Below are 21,983 nucleotides of genomic sequence, written 5' to 3'. Positions count from 1 at the left end.
CTTGCTTTGCAGGAAGGCAGCGAGTGCTCTCTTCAGTGGGCTCCGGATGGAGCCCACCGGGGAGATCGCTCGCTGCCTTCCTGCAAGATGTTTGGAAGTGCTCTTGTGCTTGCCCAGGGTCCAGGTCTATTAGAGCATCAGCCACCTGAACTTTGGTCCCTGCCCTCAGCGTTGCCCCAGCTTGGGTCCCCATGGAGGTTTTGCCCCGGGATGCTCAAACTGTGCCCTGCTCTTTGGGTCCTGTGTCTCTCCCAACCGGAGCGTCCTGGCCCTGGGGACCACCGTGCCCTGGGAAGGGAACAGGGACACAGCGGGGACCCCTCTGTGCTCTGTGGTTGGGGAGGTCGGGTCGTGCTGGGTGCAAACGGCTCTGAGGAAGGACAGGCTGTGCCGGAGGGTGGGAATGGGGGGCTCGGCCCCAAGCGGGGGGTACTGTAGGGTGCTCCCAGCCCTGCCGGTCCCGTCACTGCCTTCCCCCCGCCTTCCCCGCCCTCCCCCAGCGGGAGCGGCGTGACCTTAATCCGAGGCGACCTTGAGAGGCGGCGGCTGTGGGACGTGCGGGGGCCGGGGGCGTCCCGCGGGGGGCCGGGGGCGGGCTCCCCTCCCCGCCCCGCCGCTGCCGAGGGGCGGGCAGCCGGGGCAGCCCCGGCCCCGTGCGGCCGCAGGCGGTGGAGCACCGGCGGAGCGGAACGGCACGGCACGGCAGGGCACGGCACGGCACCGGCGAGCGGGTACAGGGCTGGGCGCCGGCTCCTCCCCGCGGGAAGCGGCGGGAGAGGGGCGGCGGGGCGGGTTGGGACCCCCGGGGTCGGGCAGCGCTGCCCCAGAAGCGGCTGCACGCGTGGCGTGGGGTGGGGTGGGGGGAGAGGTGCCGGCGGTTTTCTTTCCTCTGCTTTAAGGTGTCACTTGTTCCCCCAGCTCCGCACTCCCGGGTTGTGCTGCTCCACGCCGGAGCCCGTTGTCCGCCCCCCCCGCCCCCGCCCCGAGCCCCTCTGACCCCGTCAGCTGCCGGCTGGTCCCCCTGCGTGGGTCAGGCTCCATCTCTGGGGGCTGCAGCGTGTCCTGGGGTGGGTGGGAAGGCTGTGTGGGGCAGTGGGGCTGAGCAGAGCCCCGGGACACGGGCAGGCTGTGTGCACACTGGGGTGCAAGAAAGCAAGGGGTGCCCAGGGAGGAGGGGGGCATCCCTCCCTGCTCTGGCACAGGAACCCCCATGGTGGCATTTAATTCTGCCCAAGGACTCTGCACTGGAGCGGTTGGGGAGCGCTCACACCCGCTGGCCCTCCAGCTCCGTTTGGGGACTGTCAGCTCCAGGAGAGAGGCTATGGTGGCTCAGGGTGTGCTGGAAGGAGCTCGGGCTGTCCCTGGCAGGAGGCAGCTGCCCTGCAGGAAACCCTAGGGTTGGGTTTCTCCAGCCCCTGGCTCCTGTCCTGCTCCCCTCTACAATGTAACTCAGATGGGGGTGAAGGGGGCTGTGTGAAGCCAGGCTGCGCTGGGCTCGAGGCATCACTCGTGCGCCAGGGAGAGCTGAACAGATGTGTCCTTGTGTCCACACTCACAGGATCCTCCTTGCACTGGAAGGGATCATCTCTTATTTGCTGCATGTGCAGGGAGGGCACAGCTCCACGGCTGGGGCATGCTTGGGCCATGCTGGGAGTCTGTAAGGGCTGACACTGGGGGAGGTCAGTTTAGCTCCAAAATCTCAGCGCAGTTATGGGCCTGGGGGCTGCAAGCAGCTCCCTTGCACGCTGCCTCCTTGCACACATGCGTGGCAGGGCGCAGAGAGGACAGACCCAATGGTGGCACCAAGCCCATCCCTGTCCCAGGCCAGCATCTCTCTCCGCTTCTCCAGCCTCAGTGCCTCTCCCTCCGCGCTGACTTCCCAAAAACATCCCCATCTCCATCCCCTTCCCTGCTGCAGCACAGGGGGCATGGGGCAGGTGGGCACCTGGAGCTGTGACCCTGCAAAGCGGCTGTACCGGGGTGTTGCCAGGAGGCAGGAGGGTCCAGGCTGATGGGTGACCGGGGTTGTCCCCCCACTGGTTCCCTGCAGGCCATGGGGTGCAGGGGGGATGACAGCATGCTGAGGGAGGGGGCAAGGCACTCCTGGGGCTCTGCAAGCCAGCGGGTATCAGGGCACCCACTCTGCAGGGCACGAGAGGAGTGTGGTGCCACCACCCTCCGTTTGTGGGTGTGGGTGCCCTGAGCCCTGGGTCAGTGGGTCAGTCGTCCCCCCCGGCACATCGGAGGGTGCAGGCACTGCAGCGAGTCCTTGTGGTCTGAGCCCTGCAAGAAGGGCTGGTGCTGGGAATGCATGGCACTGAGCACTGCTGGGAGGCAGCTGGGATGGCACCCCAGCCGTTCCGTGACTCCAGCAACAAGAGGTCCCTGAGAGCGTGGAAAGGCAGTCCCCACTTGCCCTGGGGACAGCTGAACGGCCACGGCCAGCCCCACACCTGGCACGTCCCCCAGGAGCGGGGCGACAGCCCCAGCCAGCGCTCTGCTGGGGATCTGACCTGCCTGTCCCCACACAAGCAGGGGACGGCTGCCGTCTGGTCCCGAAGCCTGCAAGGGTCTGGCAGCCGGGCTTGGCAGCTGCCTGCACACTGACGGCACCGGCTATTCCCAGCCCTGCGCTGCCGGTGCCTGTGCTGAGTCAGGGGCCTGGGGCACGGCTTGCCACCCCTGCACCGTGGCACAGAGCCCTCCGCCCCCAGGGACCCCCAGGTCCCCTCCTGAACCCAAATCCCAGCTCACCAGCTGCGGCATCTGCTCCTGAGGGCCCAGTTGCAGCACCCGGGTGACAGGCACATCCAGCGATTTGTCTAATTAAATTCTTAACAGCCTAATCAAAGCCTTATTGTCAGACCAGTTGTATTTATAGTCCCACTCGTCGCAGCGCGCTCCCTGTTTGGCTGCCAGTGTGGTTGCGATCCCGGGGTGCTGATGTTCCCTGGGGAGAAGGGGGTGGGGGAGCTGAGGGTCATTGCTCTGCAACCCTGTCCTTGCTCTCGCAGCCTTTCCTCTCCCTTACTTCCAAATTTGCCGGTTGGGGGCCTTTTCCCACGCGGTGGGGGCTGTTCTTAGGCACCCCCAGGGCAGTTTTTCCCAGCTCCCGGGGCTACTTCTTCCCTGGGAGCTGTGACCTGGGAGCAGCACGGCTCCGGTACCCACTGGGATGCGGGGCAGCTGTGCTCACAAGTTTTTCTGTTTTCCTCCAACACCTTTTGAGCTCTGGCTTCTGGGTAATGCAAATAAACATTTCTTGAGCATGGTGGTGTGAATCTGACACTTAAGGAAAGCAATGACCCAGCAGGAGACAGGCACAGGTGCGCTCACACACGGGCAGGGGCACACGCACCTCACACACGTGTGGGCACGGCCGGAGCCCACCAGGTGGGACCCGGGTGCAGTGGGGGGATCCGGCCCCGCTCCCCCCAGCCACCCTCTCTCTTCCCTCCCCAGCGGCTGCCAGTGTGGAGGAGGCAGAGCCATGGCATCGCTGCTGTGCAACGCCCGTGAGTGCCCAGGCGGAGGGGAGGTGCTGGGCAGGGCACGGCACTGGGCCATCCAGTTTTACCCCGGGGCAAATCTGGCCTGGGGGTTGAGCTCACCTTGCCACACTCTGGAGCATCCCTAGCCCATCACGGCTTTTGGGATTTGGGCTTGGCAGTGCCAACGGCGGGTGGGAAGGGTGGATGGGGAATTACCTTCTGCCCCTCTTGTGGCAAAGGGAGTCTGTTTGGTGTCCATCCCGCCTCCATCCCAAATCAAAGGACTACAGGGGGGTCCCAGAAGTGAGAGGGAGCAAGGTACCAGGGCACAGTGCCTGGATACCCCTGCCCTTAGTGATGCAGCCCACACTGCCCACAGGCATCCAGCTCACAGACACACTGGAGCAGATGCAGCAAGGGACGCTGATGCGCAAAGTCAAGTCCAAGAGCTGGAAGAAGCAGCGTTACTTCAAGCTGCAGGATGACTGCATGACCATCTGGTACCAGTCCAAGAGGACAGGCAAAACTGAGTCTGCTTGTGAGTACTGGCTGCTGTATGTTGGCCATGGGACCATCGGTAGGGTTCAGAGTGAACAGGGATGTGAATTTATAGAGATTCTTGCAGCTGTACTTGCAAAGGGTGCTGGGGCATTCAAGAGACTCTGTGTGCATGTCTGGGCTCTTCTCAACCACACCTTTCCATGAAGCATCCTGCCCCTAGCAGGACCCATAGGTCACAAAGGCTGAGTAGAAATTGCGGCTGATACAAGTGGAAGCTCTGGCATGCCGGCAGAGGAGTAGGCAGACAAACAGAGGTGCAGACGGATGAGTAGCTCGATGGATGGATGGATGGATAGCTCAGTGGGTAGATGGATGGATGAGTAGCTCAGTGGATGGATGGATGAATGAATGGATGGATGAGTGGAAGAAGGGATGGCTGGAAGGACAGTTGTGTGTGGGCAGTGCCCCCTGCCCTGTGGTCCTTGTCCCCCACAGACAGGCCTCCCCTCCCTCTGCCCCAGTCTCCATCAGCGATGTGGAGACGGTGCGGGAAGGGCACCAGTCGGAGGTGCTGCAGAGCCTGGCTGACGAGTTTCCTCCTGAGCGCTGCTTCACCATTGTCTTCTATGGCCGCCGGGGCAACCTGGACCTCATTGCCGGCTCGGCAGAGGAGGCGCAGTGCTGGGTCCAGGGCCTGCGCCAGCTCATTGAAGTGGCCACCAGCATGGACCAAAGGGAGAAGATAGACCAATATCCTTCCTGCGGGTACCACTCTGCCCTGCACACTCAGTCCTTCCCGGTCTCTGGCCATCCCCCAGGACCTGCATCTTCAGCCTTGCGCCAGAGTGTGCTTAGCTCTTCTGGGTCTCACCATCTGTACCAGGGCAGGGAGAGCCCACAGAAAAAGGAAAAGAGGCCCTCTGATGCTCCCCAGCTCCATTTCTCTTAGCCAAGGTCCTTTCCCTTAACATCTGCCCTGGTTTCTCGCACGTGGATTTGTGACTGGTTCCAGAAAGCCGACAAGAATAAGGATGGGCGCATGAACTTCAAGGAGGTGCAGCGTCTCCTCAAGATGATGAACATTGACATGAATGAGGATCATGCCCTGCGGCTCTTCCAGGTAGGCACTGCACCTGAGGGCCTGGAGGGGCTGGGGAGGGGCTGGAGGGGCTGGAACAAGCTGCACAACACCTCTCTGCAGAAGAATGTGGTCACTTTCTTCTGTCCATCCATCCATCCATCCATCCATCCATCCATCCATTTATTTGTTCACCCAACTACCTGTTTACTCAGACAAACATCCATTTGTTCATTTATCTGTCAACCCAACCAGCCAAGGCAGCTAGCTGTTCCTCCCTCCCCTTCATTTGTCCATCCAGCTGCTTATCTGTCCACCCAGCTAACCAGCCATCTGTTTATTTATCCATCAACCCAATCAGCCAGCGAGCTGTCCATACATCCATCCATGTAACCATCCATCCCTCCATCCCTCCACCTGTTTGTCCATCTCTCCATCCATGGACCCATCCATCTATCAGTTCACCCAACCAGCCCTCCATCTGCCAATCCATCCATCCGTTCACGCATTGATCGATGCCTACCACTGCCGCTGGCGTGGAGTCTCTGTGCCCTCTGTTGGGGGTGGGTGAATCCCCCCACAGCCCCATGGGGTGGCCAGGACACCCTGTTTTGCCCCAGCTAGGTGCTGAGTGAGCTCCCTTGTAGGCTGCCGACAAGTCAGAGTCGGGGACGCTGGAAGGGGAGGAGTTTGTGCTCTTCTACAAGACCCTTACACAGCGTGAGGAGGTGCTGAGCCTCTTCCAGGACTTCTCCGAGGATGGGAAGAAGCTGACACTGCTGGAGCTGGTGGATTTCCTGCGGCAAGAGCAGCTGGAGGACGAGGGCACAGAGGAGCTGGCCATGGAGCTCATCGACAAGTACGAACCATCAGAGACAGGTGAGAGCCAGCCCGGGTATCGGCTGTGCTCTGCACGGTGGGGAAGGAGGGTGCTGAGACTCACAACCCGACAGCAGGGGCATCCCCAGCCCCATCTTGCTGCAGGTGGACGCAGGGGGAAGGTTCACCATGGTGTGATCTGGTGCAGTTCCCTTTTTTTTGGTCCACTCCTGGACCATTTTGATGTAGAAGGTTGACCAGCCATGGGGTGCAAGCTCTGGCTTTGGGGTCTGCTGCCCACCTTCCCATGGCTTCTGCCCCAGGGCATCTATCCCTGTGCCCCAGCCTCTGGCAGCAGCTGTGCCCACCAGGCTGGGGATGCCAGGAGCTGCCAGCAGCCCCGTTTGTCCTGATCCTGTCCCCTCTGGGTCCCTGGCTGTTGCTGAGCCTCCCCCTCTGCCTGCAGCCCGGGCTCGCCACGCACTGAGTGCCGACGGGTTCCTCATGTACCTCTGCTCCCCGGAGGGCTCCATCTTCAACCCCCGGCACCGGGCGCTGTGGCAGGACATGAGCCAGCCGCTCTGCCACTACTTCATCTCCTCCTCCCACAACACCTACTTGATAGAGGACCAGATCCGGGGCCAGAGCAGCATCGAGGGCTACATCAGGTAAAGGGGCTGCTGCCTCCTGGCTGCCCCCCAGCACCCTCCTGCCCCAGCACCATGCCCCAGGCAGCTCCATGGGGCAAACCCACCAAGAGGAGAAGCTCCTTTGCCCCCTCCTCGTCCAGCACCCCTGTGCCTGTGCCATGTGGCGCTCAGCAAGGGGGTCCACTCTGGGGATGCTGAGCCCAGCTCTTCCTGCCCTGCATGCAGCAGCATCCCCACCGTTGGCAGTTGTCCCCTGGTCCCTGCAGGGGTGACACCCACAGCCAGGGGGGAGGGCAAGGGGCTGGTGCCCTGGCTGGGTGTGAGGTTCCAGGGGTGACCACACACCTACAGGGCTCTGAAACGGGGCTGCCGGTGCCTGGAGGTGGATTGCTGGGACGGGCCGAACGGGGAGCCCATGGTGTACCACGGCCACACCTTCACCTCCAAAATCCCCTTCCGGGAGGTGGTGAGCACCCTGGGGAAGTACGCCTTCAAGGTAGGGCACCCTTCCCCGGGTGCTGGGTGTCGTGGGTGGCCCTCAGCAGGTGGTGGGGGATGTGGCTGCAATCTGGGGGCAGTGATGGATGTCTGGAGGGGGAGCGATGCTGGGGCTCACACACCTGGTGCTGCAGCAGGACCGACCCCGCCGTGGGCGAGGAAGGTGGCTGTGTCCCTTCCTGGGGGACAGCGCTGGGGGGTCTGACCCACAGCCCTGCACTGTGCCACCTCAGGGGATGGGGGCTCATGCAGACATGGTCTTCTGGCGGTACAGGGGTGAGATGAGGCCTGGGGGATGCGGGGATGAGATGGGATATGAGGGATGCTGGGGGATTGGAGGGGTATGAAGGTCTCAGGGGGATACGAGGACACACAAGGCGCTCCATCCTGGCACCGATCACGCCTGGGCAAAGCCCTTGTGAGAGCTCCCCAGCTCCACCGAGGCTGATCTCCAGCTGTGCACGTTGCTCCCCAGACCTCAGACTACCCGGTAATCCTGTCCCTGGAGAACCATTGCAGCATAGAGCAACAGGAGGTCCTGGCCCAGCAGCTCAAGGACATCCTGGGGGAACAGCTCCTCACCGCCACCACCGATGGGCGCGTCCCCACCCAGCTCCCGTCCCCGGAGGTAGGGACAGAGCGCGGCCATGCTGGGCATCGCTGTCCTGCCTGGGAGTGGGGTGAGGAGGTGGCTCTGCTGTCCAGAGGGAAGGCCACTCCTGTCCCAGCATCATCCTGCTCCGCTGGAGTACTTGGGGACCCTGGGAATACTGTCTCCTCATGGTCACAGGGCTCCCAAAGCTGTCCCCAAGGTTGTCTCCCCATGCCCTGCAGAGCCGGACAGCAGAGCAGAGCCTTCCTATCCTGTCCCCTCCTGGGTGCTGAAGGAAGCTGGTGGTGCTGGCCCCCAGAAATGCGGGGCCTGGGGAACAGCAAGTCTCATGGAGAAGATGGGTACCCCAAGGTGCCTACCTCTCCATCCCCAACCCCACAGGAGCTGAAGCACAAGATCCTACTGAAGGGGAAGAAGATCGGGCGGCTGGAGGACATGCTGGATGGGCCGGGGGATGAGGCGCCTGATGTGTCCGATGATGACAACGGGGCAGAGGCAGAGGAGGAGAGGCGGAGGGTGAAGGTGGGTGGCCTGGGCTGGGGACCGGCCAGGAGTGCTGAGCCCCCAGACACAGCTATGGGCCATGGTGACGTCCTAGTGCCGAGAGGAGAGGCAGAGACATCACCAGGCAGGGGGGACAGCCCTTTCTGCCCCTGGCCAGGCCAGACCCCTCTTTGCCCAGTGTCCCTGTGGTAGCACCGTGTTGGGGGTCCCCTGCTTGCTCTGTTCCTGGCAGGAAGGCTGCCTGTGGTGGGGGTGCTTCCACCCCCAGCTGTTTTTGGCTGCCCTGGACTCTACAGCCCGTGTCCTGGGGGACAGTGCTCCCATCAGGAGGGACCCAACACGTCTCTGCCTTGCAGAAGGACAAGGAGAACCTGGCGCAGGCATTGTCTGACTGCGTCATCTACTGCAAGAGCGTGTCCTTCCGGGGCTTCCAGGAGGCCCGCAGCCATTCCCGGCCCTCCGAGATCTCTTCCTTTGCTGAGGCCAAGGCCAGGAAGCTCATCCGGGATGCGGGTGAGACGGAGGGGACAGTGGCACCAGGGGACTGGGCCAGGGTGGAGGGGGCAGGTGGCTTCCTCAGGTGTAGGTCTAAAGCCCCCAGATACCGGGGTTCCCTCCCTGTCCAGGGGAAAGGGGGGGTCCAGCAGGGCTGTACCCTGGGTTTTAGATCTGGTGGGTGAGTCGGGGTTATTGGTTTAGAAAGCAAGGCAGGATGCCTGGGTTCCTGGGAGGGAAGAGGGATGAGAATTGGTGGGTAGGTGGGTGGATGGATGGATGGATGGATGGATGTTTGGATGGATGGGTGGATGGAGGGATGGGTGGAGGGATGTTTGGATGGATGGGTGGATGGATGAGTAGGTGACTGGGTGGGTGGATAGATGGGTGAAAGGATGAATGTTTGGATGGATGGATGTTTGCATGGATGGATGGAGAGGCACTACATGTTGTGGGTAGCTGTGCAGGCCAGGGAATGACCCCATGAGTGGCCCTCATGCTCCATCCCTAGGGAATGAGTTTGTTCGCCACAATGCCTGGCAGCTGACACGCATCTACCCCAGCGGGATGCGGACTGACTCCTCCAACTACAGTCCCCAGGAGATGTGGAACGTGGGGTGCCAGATCGGTATGGCTGGGGGGGTGTCAGGGCTGTGGCCTGGGGAGATGCCCTCGGTCCCGTGCCAAATGGCACCATCAACGCTCGTGTTGGTGCCAGCTACAACCCCAGCTGGAGCCAGATCTGGCTGCAGGCTCTTGCTCTGCCCTGGGGAGCCTGGGTATACCCAGGCATTAGTGCCTTGTCCACCTGTGCCGTCCTGTATCTCTCTGGCCATGGGGACAGGCTGGTTCTCAGCTCCAAGCAGGGCATGGTGTCTCCAAGCTGCCCTAAACCCTTTCCCTGCCACGTTCCCCCAGTGGCTCTGAACTTCCAGACGGCTGGCATGGAGATGGACCTGTGTGATGGGCTCTTCAGCCAGAACGGCCGCTGCGGCTATGTGCTCAAACCACCCTTCATGAGGGACGAGGAGACTCTCTTCAATCCCAGTGACCCTGGCAGCCGGGAGGGCCCTGGCCCCATCACCCTGACGATCCAGGTATGGGACCGAGGAGAGACCCTGGGGAGCCGTGACAGTGTCCTGGGGCTCTGTCAGTCCCAAATGGGTGGGGACACTGTTGGGCAGCGTGCTGGAGCTGAGCAGCCTCCCAGCAGATTGGTTCAGCTGCTCTCTGGCTCACGGGGTCCCTGCCCCTTCCCGCAGGTGATCAGCGGGCAGCAGCTGCCCAAAGTGGCCAACACTAAGGACGGAGCCGTCATTGACCCGCTGGTGCGTGTGGAGATCCATGGGGTCCCTGCAGACCAGGCGCGCCAGGAGACTAAGTACATCGAGAACAATGGTGAGTGCCACGGTGCTACCAGGGACCCAGCTGTGCCCAGGTGGCCCATCCCTGCCCTCCCTCACCCTCCCAGCACCCACTCTCCCTTCCCAGGGTTTAACCCCCGCTGGGACGAGACACTCCAGTTCCAGCTCCATGTGCCCGAGCTGGCCCTCGTCCGCTTTGTGGTGGAGGATTACGACAAGACGTCCAGGAATGACTTCGTGGGCCAGTTCACCCTAGCCTTTACCAACATCAAACCCGGTGAGTGGCTGTTGCCTGATGGTGGTGGGGCCCTGGGGCAGCTCCAGCAAGGGTGTCTGGGGCTCAGCTGGGTGCTAGAGAGCGGGGTGGTGGGCAGCAGTCAGCCAGAGCCTTGCTGTCCCCCCTGCAGGCTACCGCCACATCCATCTTCTCTCCAAGGACGGCACCAGCATCCCACCCTCTTCTCTCTTTGTCCACATCCGCATCACCGAGCCGCCTGGCCCTGAGCAGGACTGAGCTCGTGGGGTGAGCAGGACCTGGATGGAAGCCATAGAGCCAGCCTCGAGCGGCTGGGGCCACGGAGCCAACCATATTGCCCTCTCGTTGAGCCATTTGTGTCGTCCCTGTGTCATCGTCACTGCTGTGCCCCCCTTTGCAGTGGCCTCCAAGGGCTGGGAAAAGGCAGTGACCTCCCCTTCTCAGGTTCAGGATGCTGCCTCCCACGCCTGAGCTTGGGGTCTGTGCTGGTGCACCCCCTGCACCCCCCATGTGCATTCTGCCCTGGCCCACAGGCACAGCTTGGCTGTGGGGAGGAGGACAGGTGGTGTGCAGCCCCCTGGCTCTGCCACACGGGCTGGTCCCCTGTGGCCAGGGGAGCAAGGCTGGAGCCGAGCAAACCCCAGGGCTGGGCAGAGCTGGGCGAGGAGTCAGTCCTCACTGCCCCCTGACCCTATAGAGCCCCATCACAGCCCCTGGCCCCTACAAACCCTCGCCATGTCCCTTCTCTGTAAGCAACCTAATAAATTGTTCGATGACAGGCAGGCTTGGGTCTGATTGCAGTGGTGCTGGGGAGACACAGGGAGCTGGGCTTGTCCTTGCCCTCTTTCTCTGTGGGCACCCGGCCCACTGCTCACGCAGGGCTACAAACAGCCCCAAGAAACAGTATTAAAAGGAGCTTGAGAGATTCCTTTTATACAGCCGCATATTTTACAACCCATATACATATATGCCTATACACACACATACATCTCCACAGCAGGCCTGCACCACCAAGGCCTTAAAGCAGTCGGGATTCGGCCTCACTGCAAAGCACCATCCTTCTCTGCAGGGCACCCTCCTTCCTGCTCCACCCCGGGGGGTCCCTTGGCCCGGCTCTCCCTCTGCACGGCATGGAGGTGGACGGTGGGCGTGCTGGGGTCCTTGCCCACCCCTTGGCTGGGGTCGCCGGCCCCACGCTCGGGGTGATGCCGCTGGATGTGTTTGATGACCTGGAACTTCTGCTTGGCCTTGTAGGGGCAGTAGCGGCAGAAGAAGGGGTGCTCGTTGGTGTGGGTCAGGTAATGGTGGCGCAGGCCGGCTGCCCAGCGGAAAGCCCGCCCGCAGGCATTGCAGACATAGGGCTTCTCCTCGCTGTGCTTCTTCAGGTGGGTCTTGAGGAGGAAGCGGGTCTTGAAGGCCTTGCCGCACTGCTCGCAGATGAAGGAGCGGGCCTCTCGGTGCCGCGTCTCCTTGTGCACCCGCAGGGCATCTGCCCGGTTGGTGCGGTACTCGCACTCATCGCAGCGGTATGGCTTCAGACCTGTGACAACAGGAAAGGGAATGGCACCAGGATGGGGGAACAGTGCCCGCCATCCCGCAGGTCTTGCCATCCCTGTAACAGAGCAGCAGTCCCCAGGGACTCCCCCCCTACATCCCATCAAGTCAGCAGGCACCCCAAGACCCCCCATTTCCAAGGCACCACATGGCACCTGGGGTCCGTACCACCCCACCTTCCCTCCCTCCCTGGGGGACTGTCCCCAACCCACCAGCACATGAGAACGTGCTGCCCCCCAACAGCTGGGGGTCCTCCCCCACCTCCAGCTGGGCCACTGGTACCAAAGGCAGCACGGAGCAGAGGTCCTTGCAGCCCCAACTGTCTCTGGTAGCCCACAGCCCGTTCCCAGTGGGCAGCACTCACCCGTGTGCTTCGTCATGTGGTACTTGAGCTGATTCACCCACTTGCACTTGTAGCCGCAGTCGGGGCAGAGGTATTTCCGCTCCTCCTTGTGGATCCGCATGTGGTACTGGGCACAGGGCAAGAAGGCAGGATCAGGATGAGGCCATGTACCCTGCCCTGGGAATGTGCAGGGCTCTGGGATGCCAGCGAGGGGCTCACGGACAGTTCTGGCATCTCAAACTGCGTGGGGCAAGGAGGGCTGCCTGCTTGCCTAGCAGACTATGGGCAGGGGGGATCCACAGCAGGGTCAGGATGAGACCCCCATACTGCTGAGCTTGCTCTGTCCCAGCCTGCGGAGGGGCACAGGCTTTTCTCCCCAGTTTGGTATTTAGGGCAAAGTCCAGGTTAAAACCAAGCCCAACAGAGCTAGCCCTGAGCTGAGCACATCGCACAGCCTTGCCCAGGCAGTCCCAGATGGCTCCACCTCAGCCTGGCCATTAGAAAAGTCAATATTTCTTTTAGCAAACCAGACCATTTTCTCCTCCATTACCCCACGCCTGGCCCTCCTGTTCTAGGAAAGGCCCTTTACCATGCGTGAGGATGCTAATCACCTACAGAAACGAGGGCAGGGTCTGGCTCTGCTTGCAGGGAAGCTGAGCTTTCCCTGCACTGTGTCTAACTGGTGCCACAGAGCACACTGCAAGCCAGCAGGCAGCAAAACTTGGCTTTGAATGGTGCAAGGCTGCACCCAGAGGACGGCAGAGATGTCAGCGGGAAGAGGAGCAAATGCAGACAGCTGCCCACTGTACTGGTTTTGGCTGGGATAGAGTTAATTTTCTTCATAGTAGCTGGTATGGGGCTATATTTTGGATTTGTGCTGGAAACAGCCTTGATAATACAGAAATGTTTTCATTACTGCTGAGCAGTGCCTACACAGCGTCAAGGCCCTTTCTGCTTCTCACACCACCCCACCAGAAAGCAGGCTGGGGGCGCACAAGCAGTTGGAAGGGGACACAGCTGGGACAGCTGACCTCAACTGACCAAAGGGATATTCCATATCATAAGATGTCATGCTCAGCATATAAAGCTGGGGGAAGAAGAAAGGGAGGGACGTTTGGAGTTACGGCATTTGTCTTCCCAAGTAACAGTTACGCGTGATGGAGCCCTGATTTCCTGGAGATGGCTGAACACCTGCCTGCCAATGGGAAGTAGTGAATGAACTCCTTGTTTTGCTTTGCTTACGTGCGTGGCTTCTGCTTTACCTACTAAACTGTCTTTATCTCAACCCATGAGTTTTCTCACTTTTACGCTTCCTATTCTCTCCCCCATCCCACTGGGAGGGGAGTGAGTGAGCGGCTGGGTCTTGCTTAGTTGCCGTCTGGGGTTAAACCATGATACCCACTTTCTTGTTTTGCTACAAATCCCCTTTCCCCTTAATCTGCAACAGCAGGGAGCAGGGAAGAGACACACTGTACTCACATGAGTTTTTATCTGCTCGCCTCCTATTCCTGTACAAGCCACAGGAGAGGACAAAGGACAAAACCTCCCCTTGGTAGTTTCTTCTTCCCCAAATTCCCATGTCTGGATCCCCCCCAACCTATGTAGATGCAGTAGGATATATCCCCAAGCAGGGCTCTCACCTTGAGACGCGAGGGGTCAGCGCAGGCGTATTTACAGAGGTGGCACTTGTAGGGCTTCTCACCAGTGTGGATGCGGATGTGCCATGTGATCTTCTGCCTGTTCTTGGTGGTGTACTCGCAGTCTGAGCACTTGTACACACGGGTGCCCCCGTGGCCCTTCATGTGCTGGTCGAAGACGAGCTGGTGGCGGCAGGCAAAGTCGCAGAAGGGACACCGCAGGGGTTTGTCCTGGGGGGTGGCCGGCTCATGGCTCTCCACGTAATGCCGCACCAGCTGCTGCCGCTCCTTGGCTGCAAAGCTGCACAGCTCACAGCGGTGGCTGAAATGCTGCGTCTTGTGCTCATCCAGAGCCTCCCGGGTGGCAAAGGTCTCCTTGCAGGTGCTGCACTCCAGGTGCGGGTGCTGCTTCTGCACGTGGCACTTGAGCGTGGCCTCGCTGTGGCACACGAAGCCACATCGTGGGCAGCCATAGGACACCTTCTCCTCGTGCCGACGCAGGACGTGCTGCTTGAGGGCCGTCTCAGAGCTGAAGCGAGCCTCACAGCGGGAGCAGCCAAAGTTGAGCTCGCCACGGTGGCAGCTGTTAACGTGGCGGGTGATGTCATTCTGCAGGTAGCTGCTGTAGTCACAGAGCGGGCAGAAGTGGGTGGGCGTCTTCTCGTGCACCCGCAGGCGGTGGATGCGCAGCTTGGAGTTGGTGCCAAAGGTCTGGCTGCAGATGCCGCAGGCGATGCGCCCCACACCAGTGTGCAGGGACTGGTGGGCCTCCAGGCGGTAGCGCCGTGTGGTGCTGAACTCGCAGTAGTGGCACTTGTGCGGCTTCACGCCCTCGTGCTTGATGCGGACGTGCTGCCGCAGGCAGCGGGCCTGCTTGCAGGTGAACTCGCACTGGCGGCACTGCAGCTGCGGCCGCTTACTGTAGTGTTTGCGGTGCAGCTTGCGGTGCAGCCGCAGGGCTTTGGCCGCCTTGGAGGTGAAGGGGCAGGAGGCACAGCGAAACTCGCCCAGCGCCACGCAGCCCCTCTTCTTGTGTGTCTTCATGGCCCGTTCCTGGTGGCAGGTGAAGGGGCAGGTGGGGCAGGAGAAACGCCTCCTCTTGGGCAGGGTGGCTTTTGGGGGGGCCACATCCAGCGGAAGCTCACTGGGCTGGCCCATCTCAATGCTGGCTGGGTCCCCCTCAGGGAGCTTGGTGCTTTGGGGTCCATCCTCCTTGGGATGCACGATGTGCTTCTCGGCACAGTGGCTCTTGAGGGCCCGCCTGGAGCGGAAGGCCTCTGGGCACAGGGAGCACCAGAACTGCTCCAGGCGCCGGCACCCATCCTCCACATGGGAGGTGATGGTGGAGACACGGGAGCACACGAAGGAGCAGCCGTTGCAGTGCAGCTTTCCTCCCTCCAGACGGTATTTCTCTGAGGGTTTCCCAGGCTGGGGGGGACAAGTGGCTCCACCTGGCTCAGCCCCATCACTTTGCTGGGGAGGCTCTTCTGCCACCTCTGTGCTGTCACCCAGCAGGGATTTCTCAGGGGCAGGACAGCCCGATAACCGTTGCCCAGCCAAAGGACTGCCTGCTACTTGCGTTTTATCAGGCAATAGTTCAGCTTCCCAAGGGCTCTCAGCATGCCCAAACTCCTCTGAGCCTCTCTTCTTGCTCTCTGCCATTTCTGTACCTTTATCGCCAGGGTGGTCAGCAGGTTGGCACAACCCAGGTAGCTCCTGACCAGCTGGTTTGAGGATCTTGTTCTTCTTCAGGAGGACTGGGCACTTCTTGAGAAGGTGGGTGTTGAGCCCCCTTTGCTGCTTAAAGCTGGCGCCGCACTCACGGCACACGAGCGGGGCCCGGCGGTTCTGGCAGCTGGCTTTAGAGTGCAAGGACATGGACTTCTCCTTCCGCGTGATATACGAGCACCTCTCGCACTTAAAGATCTGGCTCTCTGACTGCACCACAAGCATCTGCACCCTGCCCTCCAGCACCAGCGTCTCTGCCTGCTCCTTGTCCTGCTTCCGCAGAGCCTTCAGTACTGACTCCGAGCTGCCTCTGGCATCGTCACCAGGGGTAGCCACGTCCTCTGGGACAGGCAGGTGGCTCTGCTCAGCTGTCTTCAGCACATTGAGCCAGGCCTCCGGCAGCTCGGCTTGGCTGGTCTCTCTCATCTCGGTGTCTGCCACCAGCTTCTGGTGGTCCGAGCATGACCCCTCAAGGTGGCCCGTGGCCTGTCTTAGGCCATCTTTTCCCTGGCCATCTCCTGCCGCTACACTGCCCTCCAGCCTCACTGCCTCATCCTCCTGTACATCTCCCTCCTCTTCCTCAAAGTCTGGGATGTCTTCGAGTGTATTGTCATTGTCCTCCAAGCCAAGGTCATCCCGGGAGCCCAGCATCTCATAGGCTGCAGGAGGCTCCTTGCAGGTCAACATTTCTACGCTCTCTGACTGTGCTGCACAGGCTTCTCCAGTCAAATGCTCCAGGAGGGGGTCAGACGAGACATTCAGTGCCTCCAAGTGCAAGGTGCAGCTCTCTGCCACATCCCCAGAAGCAGCAAGCCCAGTTGAGCCTTCAGCAGCATCTCCTCGCACGCAGTCATCTCCCAGGGCGTCACCAGCAGTGGGACAGCTCTGCTCCCCCTCACCCACACCCCTCTCCACCTCGCTGCCGCTCTCCAGTGGAGCGGCATCCTGCCCAAGGAGGGGTACCACAAATGTTTGCTGGTAGCCCTCTTCTTCCTGGGACTCCAGCTGGGTTGGCTTCGCCTTTGCCCACTGTTCCTTGCTGGCGAGGGGGGAGCTGACATCCACACGCAGGGCTGCGCCAAGCTCATAGCCAAAGAGCACCTCAGATGAGCTGATCTCCAGCTCCTTGCTGGCATAGTTCTCCAGCCAGTCCTTGTCACCAGGGACGTAGCCATGAATCTTGCGCTTGTGGAAGAAGAGACTGGTGTTGCTGAAGGTGCAGTAGGAACAGAGGGCGCAGCGAAACTCCTTCTGCTTGGTGTGCTTGCAGTTCTCATGGTTCAGCAGCGCCTGCTTGTACTTGGTCTGGTAGGTGCAGTACTGGCACTGGAAGATGGGCACCTGGTAGTTCTGCGAGTGCTTCGCCTGCATGTGCTTCTGCAGCTCGTACTTGCGCTTGCAGGCAAAGCCGCACACCTCGCAAATCAGACTTTTGCCCTGGTGCCGCAGCTTATGGCTGCTCAGCTGGTCAGCGCGGTGGCACCGGTATGAGCACTGGTTGCATTGGTACCTGTGGGGAAAGCAGAATTGGTCAGGCAGCATGAAGAACCTGGGCAGACTGAGCCCTGTGAGGCACGTTGAGCTCTGCTTCCCTGTCCTGGACACATGGGGAAGGGGTACTGTTTGGTTTGCCAGATCTGACCTTTGCCATCCAGGCAGCTCTTACCACAGGCAATTCCTCCCTGCCGCAGCCCTTGGCACTGCTGGTGCTTTACACCCCCAGCCTGGGGACAGGAGATAGATTTCCTGAGTATTCCATACAGTGACCGTGTCACCCTCCCCACACACATGACACACCAGCAGCACCTCCAGCATCCCTGGACACAGATTGAACCCAAAGGTGGTGATAACACAGAGGTGAAAAACATGTTTTGGCACAGTCCTGTACATGCCCAAGCTGGCCTTGGCCCACGAACATCAGCAGAGCCCGTGAACCCAAGCTCAGAGCTGCACTGATGTGGTAATAGACCTTGGTGTCATGGAGACACCACAAGTAGGTTTGCCTCCACAGCACCATGCTGGCAACAACCTGCAAGCTCAAAGACTGCATTTCTTACATGCCAGACAGAGCAGGCTGTAGCCATTCCCCGGGCATGAGAGAGTCGGGAACACAATGCAGTCTGGAGCAGCAAACCCCTGGAGCAGGATTTGGGGAACACCGCTTATGCTGCCAGGCCAGTGGAGCCAGGGGTCATACCGGAGATCTCCAGTGTGCTTGCGCATGTGGACGTTCAGGTAGTGCTTCCACTTGGTGATGTACCCACACTCAGTGCACATGAAGTTCTTGTCGTTGGAGTGGGTCAGCATGTGCTTGGACAGGTAGCTCACATCCCGGCACGTGAAGTCGCAGAGCTCACACTTGTGAGGCTTCTCTCCTACACACAACACAGGAACGCCCTCAGCATGACAATTGGATAAAGTAACATGGTCTGCCTCCCCCTGTAGAGAAACCAGCTTGGCAGGAGCTGGGGGTAACAGGAGGGATGGGGGCAGGCCACAACTTCAGCCAAGTGACGCCAGAGTGGCGGAGTCAGTGATGGGATCCAGGAGCCCTGACCCAGCCCTCCCTTCCCATCCCAGCTCAGCTCTTGGGACCCCCATAGCAGACACCCACCAGTGTGCAGCAGCATGTGGCGGATGAGGACCCTCTTGTGCGCGGTGGCAAAGGTGCACTCAGTGCACTTGTGGATCTTCTCATTGGCATGCATCTTGCCCACGTGGTCGTGAAACTCCACGGGGTTGAAAGTGGCGTAGGGGCAGAAACTGCACTGGAGCTGCTCACTGCCTGGATGCCCCTGCTTCTTGTGCTTGCGGAAAACGTGCTTGTTGGAGCAGATGAAGTCGCACTGCTGGCAGTGGAAGGCATAGTGGGTTTTTCGGTGAGCCTCCATGGCCTCGGCTGTGCCAAAGAGCAGCGAGCAGGCATGGTACTTGCACTCCACCGCCTTGATGCCATGAGCATCCTTGAGGTGACGGACAAACTCCTTCCGGTCATCCGCGCAGTAGTTGCAGCCCCCCTGGAAGCAGCTCAGCCTCTTGGGCTCGGCTTTGTGAGTCTTCAAGTGCTCTTTGAGGGCCTGGCTGAGCCGAAACTTCTCCTCACAGACAGGGCAGGAGTAAACATCGGAGTAGAAGTTGGAGATGTCCTCGTGCATGCTGGCCATGTGACGGTTGAGGGCATTCTTCTCCACTGAGCTGTAGTGGCAGAGTGGGCAGCGATGGGCCTTCTCACCTGTCTCCCGCATCATGTGGATTTTCAGCTTGCTTTTGCTGGTGAAGTACTTGTGGCAGTTGGGGCACTGCAGGCTGGGGTCAGGGAAGTGCAGGTGGAGATGCTCCACCAGGTGTGTCCGTTTCTTGAAGCACCGCTTGCATTCGGGGCACATGTGGGTTTTGTAGAGGTACTCGGAGCCCTCTGTGACATCCCCTGTGAAAGCAGAGGATGGGGAGCCATCAGCAGGGAAGAGATGGAGAGCACAGGAAGATGTTCTCTCCCCGATCCAGCTGTGCCAGGGTGAGGGCTTATACACATATGTGGTCACACAGCAGCCATCTACTTAAGAGGGACTGTCCCCACCCCAAGCCACCAGCATGGTTCAGATGAGCTCTTTCCAGCTCAACACTGGCAAAGCGCAGCCTGATTCAGGCCTGCTCGTGTGTTCCTGATCCCCAAAGCCCGGCAGACTTTTGCCTGAGCCTGGCAGTGGTTGTGGGCAGGCAAAAGAAGGGATGCATTTGCTTGGGCAGAGGGCTGGGGGAACAATTCACTGGTACATGCAGGAGATGTGGGGCTGCTGGATGGCAGGGGACCCCCGGGCCCCACCAGCCCGGCCCATGTTTCCCCGCCAGTCTCGAGGCTGTGCTGCTTGTTCGTAATACAAAGCCTGAGCAGCTCCTGGTAGGGCTCCACATCCTACCTTTGAAGTGCTGTGCCCGCGGCACTCTGGCTTTCTCAGGAGCTGCCTTCCCATCCTCTTTGGCCTCGCCTTCGCAGGGGCTCTCGCCATCCTCCTCTGGTGACTCATCCCCACCACTGTCCGAGTCCTCTTCTCCAGCTGACGCTTTCTGTCCCTCCAAGGAGCCCTTCCCAGTGCCTGCGTGCTTTGCTGGCCTGGCTTCTGCTGTGGTGGCTTCCCAGCCAGGGTGGCAATTCCCCGCCTTGTCCTGCCCTTCTTCTGCTGCTTCAATGGGGAAAGACAGAGATCATCATGCTCCAGGCAAGAGGGAGCCCCCTCACCCACATACATGCAAAAAAACTCCTGGCTGAGATGGGGGGCACAAACCATGCAAGGAGGAAGGAATGCAGGGCTCCCTGGCCCTCCAGCAGCACAGCATCACCCCCCACTCCTCCCAGTTGTAACTGGGATGCACGGACACAGCCTCTGCAGCACCCAAAGGCCCTGGACCCCCCTGTCTGTACCTGATGGCAGGACACAGCGCTGCTCGAGGCCATGGGGGGCTGAGCCACGGTGGCCATCTGTCACAGGTGCCTCAGAAGGGGGCTCCGCAGCATGGCCCTTCCTGTGCTGCCAGAAGAGCTTGGCGTTGGCCGTGACAAAGTCGCAGTGGCTGCAGTGGAAGGGGAAGTGAGTGCGGTGGTGCTGCTCCATGGCCAGGCGGCTAGGGAAGAGCAGCGGGCAGGCACGGTAGGTGCAGGACACAGGGGAGGCCCCGTGCAGGCGGCGCAGGTGGCCGCGCAGTTGCTTGCGGTCCTCCGTGGTAAAGCAGCAGCCCTTCTCAGGGCAAGGCAGAGCTCCTGGTGGGGCACGGTGGGTCTTGAAGTGCTCCTTGAGTTCACCAGGCTGCGTGAACACCTCTCGACAGACAGGGCACAGCAGGTGCTCGGGAATGGAGCCCTCCTGTGTGCTGACTCCAGGTGGCTCCGAACCCCTCGGTTCACTCTGGCCCTCACTGGCAGAAGCCAACAGTGTCCCGGGGAGCTCCAGGTGCCCCGGGGGGGCCAGCAGCAGGCACTGGTGCTGGGAAAGCAGGGAGGCCTCCGGGAAGCTCTGCCCGCACCTCTCGCAGAAATACAGCTCCACCACCTTGACCAGCACCTCTGCAGAAGGGGAGGGGTGAGCTTTAAAAAGGGCTTTCACCAGGCCCAGAGCTTGGGACTGGCAGTTCAGTTCCAGCTCTGGACAAGGAGGATAAACCCCTGTTGCCACAAATTAGTTCGGAGAACTGCATCTGTCCCCCTACCCAGGGATTATCCCAGGACACCTCCCATAAGAGAGGGAACACCACCACCCAGGTGACCACGACGACCAGTTCTGTCCCTTAGCACCTTTGAGGCATGCAGAGATGGGAGATGGGCTCAGCCCCATTCCTAGCAGGATGTGCCCACACTGGACCCGAGTGAGAAGCATGTTGGAGGCAACAGTCCAGGGTGGAGATCTCCACCTGGTCCCTACTGACAGCCTGGAGCAACCCCCTCACCTGGCACGCAACTCCCACAGCCACCCCTCCCCATCCACACACCCAGCTCATGCCAGGTCTGCACTAAATGGTGACACCAGACTCATGACGCATATGAAGTCAGAGACACAAGGGCACCGCGGTGTCCCCAGGGTGCCAGTTGGAGGGGACAGGGGTCCTTGCCAGACCTCTCTCCCTCTGTTGAGCGCCATAGGGCCCATTCTGCCCTCCCTGCACCCCATACCTGTGGCATTGGTTGCGTTGCTCAGCGTCACGTTGCCAGCCACTGCCTCGATGAATATTTCCACGTTGCTTCCTTCAGAGTGAGCCCCTTCCCCAGGCATCGACGCCTCTGCCAACAGCAAGTCCTGGCTGGCGGTCAGCGTGGGCGTCCCAGCCAGGCTGGTGCTGGCCACACCGGGGCTTCCTACAGCTCCTGACTCTCCTGGTGTAGGCAGGAGCAGCTCTGAGCACAGGGCCTCCATCTCCTTGCTGCGACCCTCAGACACAGCCACTTCTGCGCTCATTGCCACCAGGCATTGGCTTGGTGCCGGGCAGGAGGGCCTCTTACACTGAAACAGAAGAAAGTGCTTTAAATGAGGGAGAACCCAGAGGTCCAGGGGTCCTACTGGATTTTGGGGGGCCAATCCCCAGGCAGGGGTATGAACTGGGGTACCTCAAAGCTGGCTCCCTTCTGCTGTGCCCCAAGCGGGCTGCTGGTGAAACCCACTGCCACGGGGAAGATGGGGTGCAGGGAACCCTGTATCCTCCCCAAACTCGGGGGCCTCTTCCTGCGCCCAACAGCCAGGGCTTGCTCCCCGGGCCCAGGTGGGCCCCAGCCCGAGCCCAACCCCCAGACCTGGGCCCAGCCTCCAGCGAGGAGGTGCCCACCGCGAGTCCCCACACGGCCGCGGCCGTCCCAGCCCCCTCGCACCGCAGCCCCGGCCTGTCCCCGTCGCCCCGGGCCGGGGACTCAATCCGGGCCCCGGTGCCTCCAGCCCTGGCACATCTCGGTGGTGCGCGCCGGGCGGGAG

At 60.9% G+C, this 21,983-nt stretch overlaps 2 protein-coding genes across 5 annotated transcripts; one reads left to right on the top strand and one right to left on the bottom strand.

Annotated features, from left to right (window-relative positions):
* The first annotated feature begins 523 nt into the window (after positions 1-523).
* Positions 524-11,064, top strand: PLCD4 (phospholipase C delta 4). Of its 2 annotated transcripts, XM_075028651.1 has the most exons (16): positions 524-731; positions 3,463-3,515; positions 3,871-4,029; positions 4,514-4,742; positions 4,983-5,112; positions 5,718-5,949; positions 6,356-6,557; positions 6,891-7,035; positions 7,513-7,665; positions 8,032-8,172; positions 8,511-8,667; positions 9,161-9,277; positions 9,568-9,746; positions 9,912-10,047; positions 10,141-10,290; positions 10,421-11,064. In XM_075028651.1, exons 2-16 carry the CDS (start codon positions 3,491-3,493, stop codon positions 10,525-10,527), a joined length of 2,262 nt encoding a protein of 753 aa, XP_074884752.1. In that variant the 5' UTR covers positions 524-731; positions 3,463-3,490; the 3' UTR covers positions 10,528-11,064. The 2 variants fall into 2 exon arrangements, with proteins under 2 accessions (XP_074884752.1, XP_074884753.1); XM_075028652.1 differs by lacking the exons at positions 524-731; positions 3,463-3,515 and having other exon boundaries at positions 3,904-4,029; positions 4,488-4,742; positions 10,421-11,063.
* A 118-nt stretch (positions 11,065-11,182) lies between these two features.
* Positions 11,183-21,967, bottom strand: ZNF142 (zinc finger protein 142). 3 transcript variants are annotated; one of them, XM_075028648.1, is made up of 9 exons: positions 21,884-21,967; positions 21,194-21,521; positions 19,952-20,590; positions 19,449-19,712; positions 18,146-18,958; positions 17,729-17,906; positions 13,807-17,041; positions 12,188-12,293; positions 11,183-11,809 (listed from the first exon to the last, which is right to left on the bottom strand). In XM_075028648.1, exons 2-9 carry the CDS (start codon positions 21,474-21,476, stop codon positions 11,310-11,312), a joined length of 6,018 nt encoding a protein of 2,005 aa, XP_074884749.1. In that variant the 5' UTR covers positions 21,477-21,521; positions 21,884-21,967; the 3' UTR covers positions 11,183-11,309. The 3 variants fall into 3 exon arrangements, with proteins under 3 accessions (XP_074884749.1, XP_074884750.1, XP_074884751.1); XM_075028649.1 differs by lacking the exon at positions 21,884-21,967 and adding an exon at positions 21,626-21,708; XM_075028650.1 differs by lacking the exon at positions 21,884-21,967 and having other exon boundaries at positions 19,449-19,709; positions 21,194-21,742.
* Between the last annotated feature and the right edge of the window lie 16 nt (positions 21,968-21,983).

Source organism: Buteo buteo, chromosome 5, assembly GCF_964188355.1.
Source record: "Buteo buteo chromosome 5, bButBut1.hap1.1, whole genome shotgun sequence".
Classification (NCBI taxonomy): domain Eukaryota; kingdom Metazoa; phylum Chordata; class Aves; order Accipitriformes; family Accipitridae; genus Buteo; species Buteo buteo.
This window is presented reverse-complemented; position numbering and strand designations above follow the sequence as displayed.

What these genes read in the sequence shown, in the direction of transcription:
- PLCD4 (XM_075028651.1), top strand. Translation starts at nt 3,491, where the DNA reads ATGGCATCGCTGCTGTGCAACGCCC. An exon ending in ATCGCTGCTGTGCAACGCCC is followed by an intron (nt 3,516 to 3,870) that starts GTGAGTGCCCAG and finishes CACTGCCCACAG; the next exon opens with GCATCCAGCTCACAGACACA. An exon ending in CAAAGGGAGAAGATAGACCA is followed by an intron (nt 4,743 to 4,982) that starts ATATCCTTCCTG and finishes GGTTTCTCGCAC; the next exon opens with GTGGATTTGTGACTGGTTCC.
- ZNF142 (XM_075028648.1), bottom strand. Translation starts at nt 21,476, where the DNA reads ATGAGCGCAGAAGTGGCTGTGTCTGAGGGTCGCAGCAAGGAGATGGAG. An exon ending in GCGGGCACAGCACTTCAAAG is followed by an intron (nt 18,959 to 19,448) that starts GTAGGATGTGGA and finishes CTGCTTTCACAG; the next exon opens with GGGATGTCACAGAGGGCTCC. An exon ending in CCACATGACGAAGCACACGG is followed by an intron (nt 11,810 to 12,187) that starts GTGAGTGCTGCC and finishes CTGTTGTCACAG; the next exon opens with GTCTGAAGCCATACCGCTGC.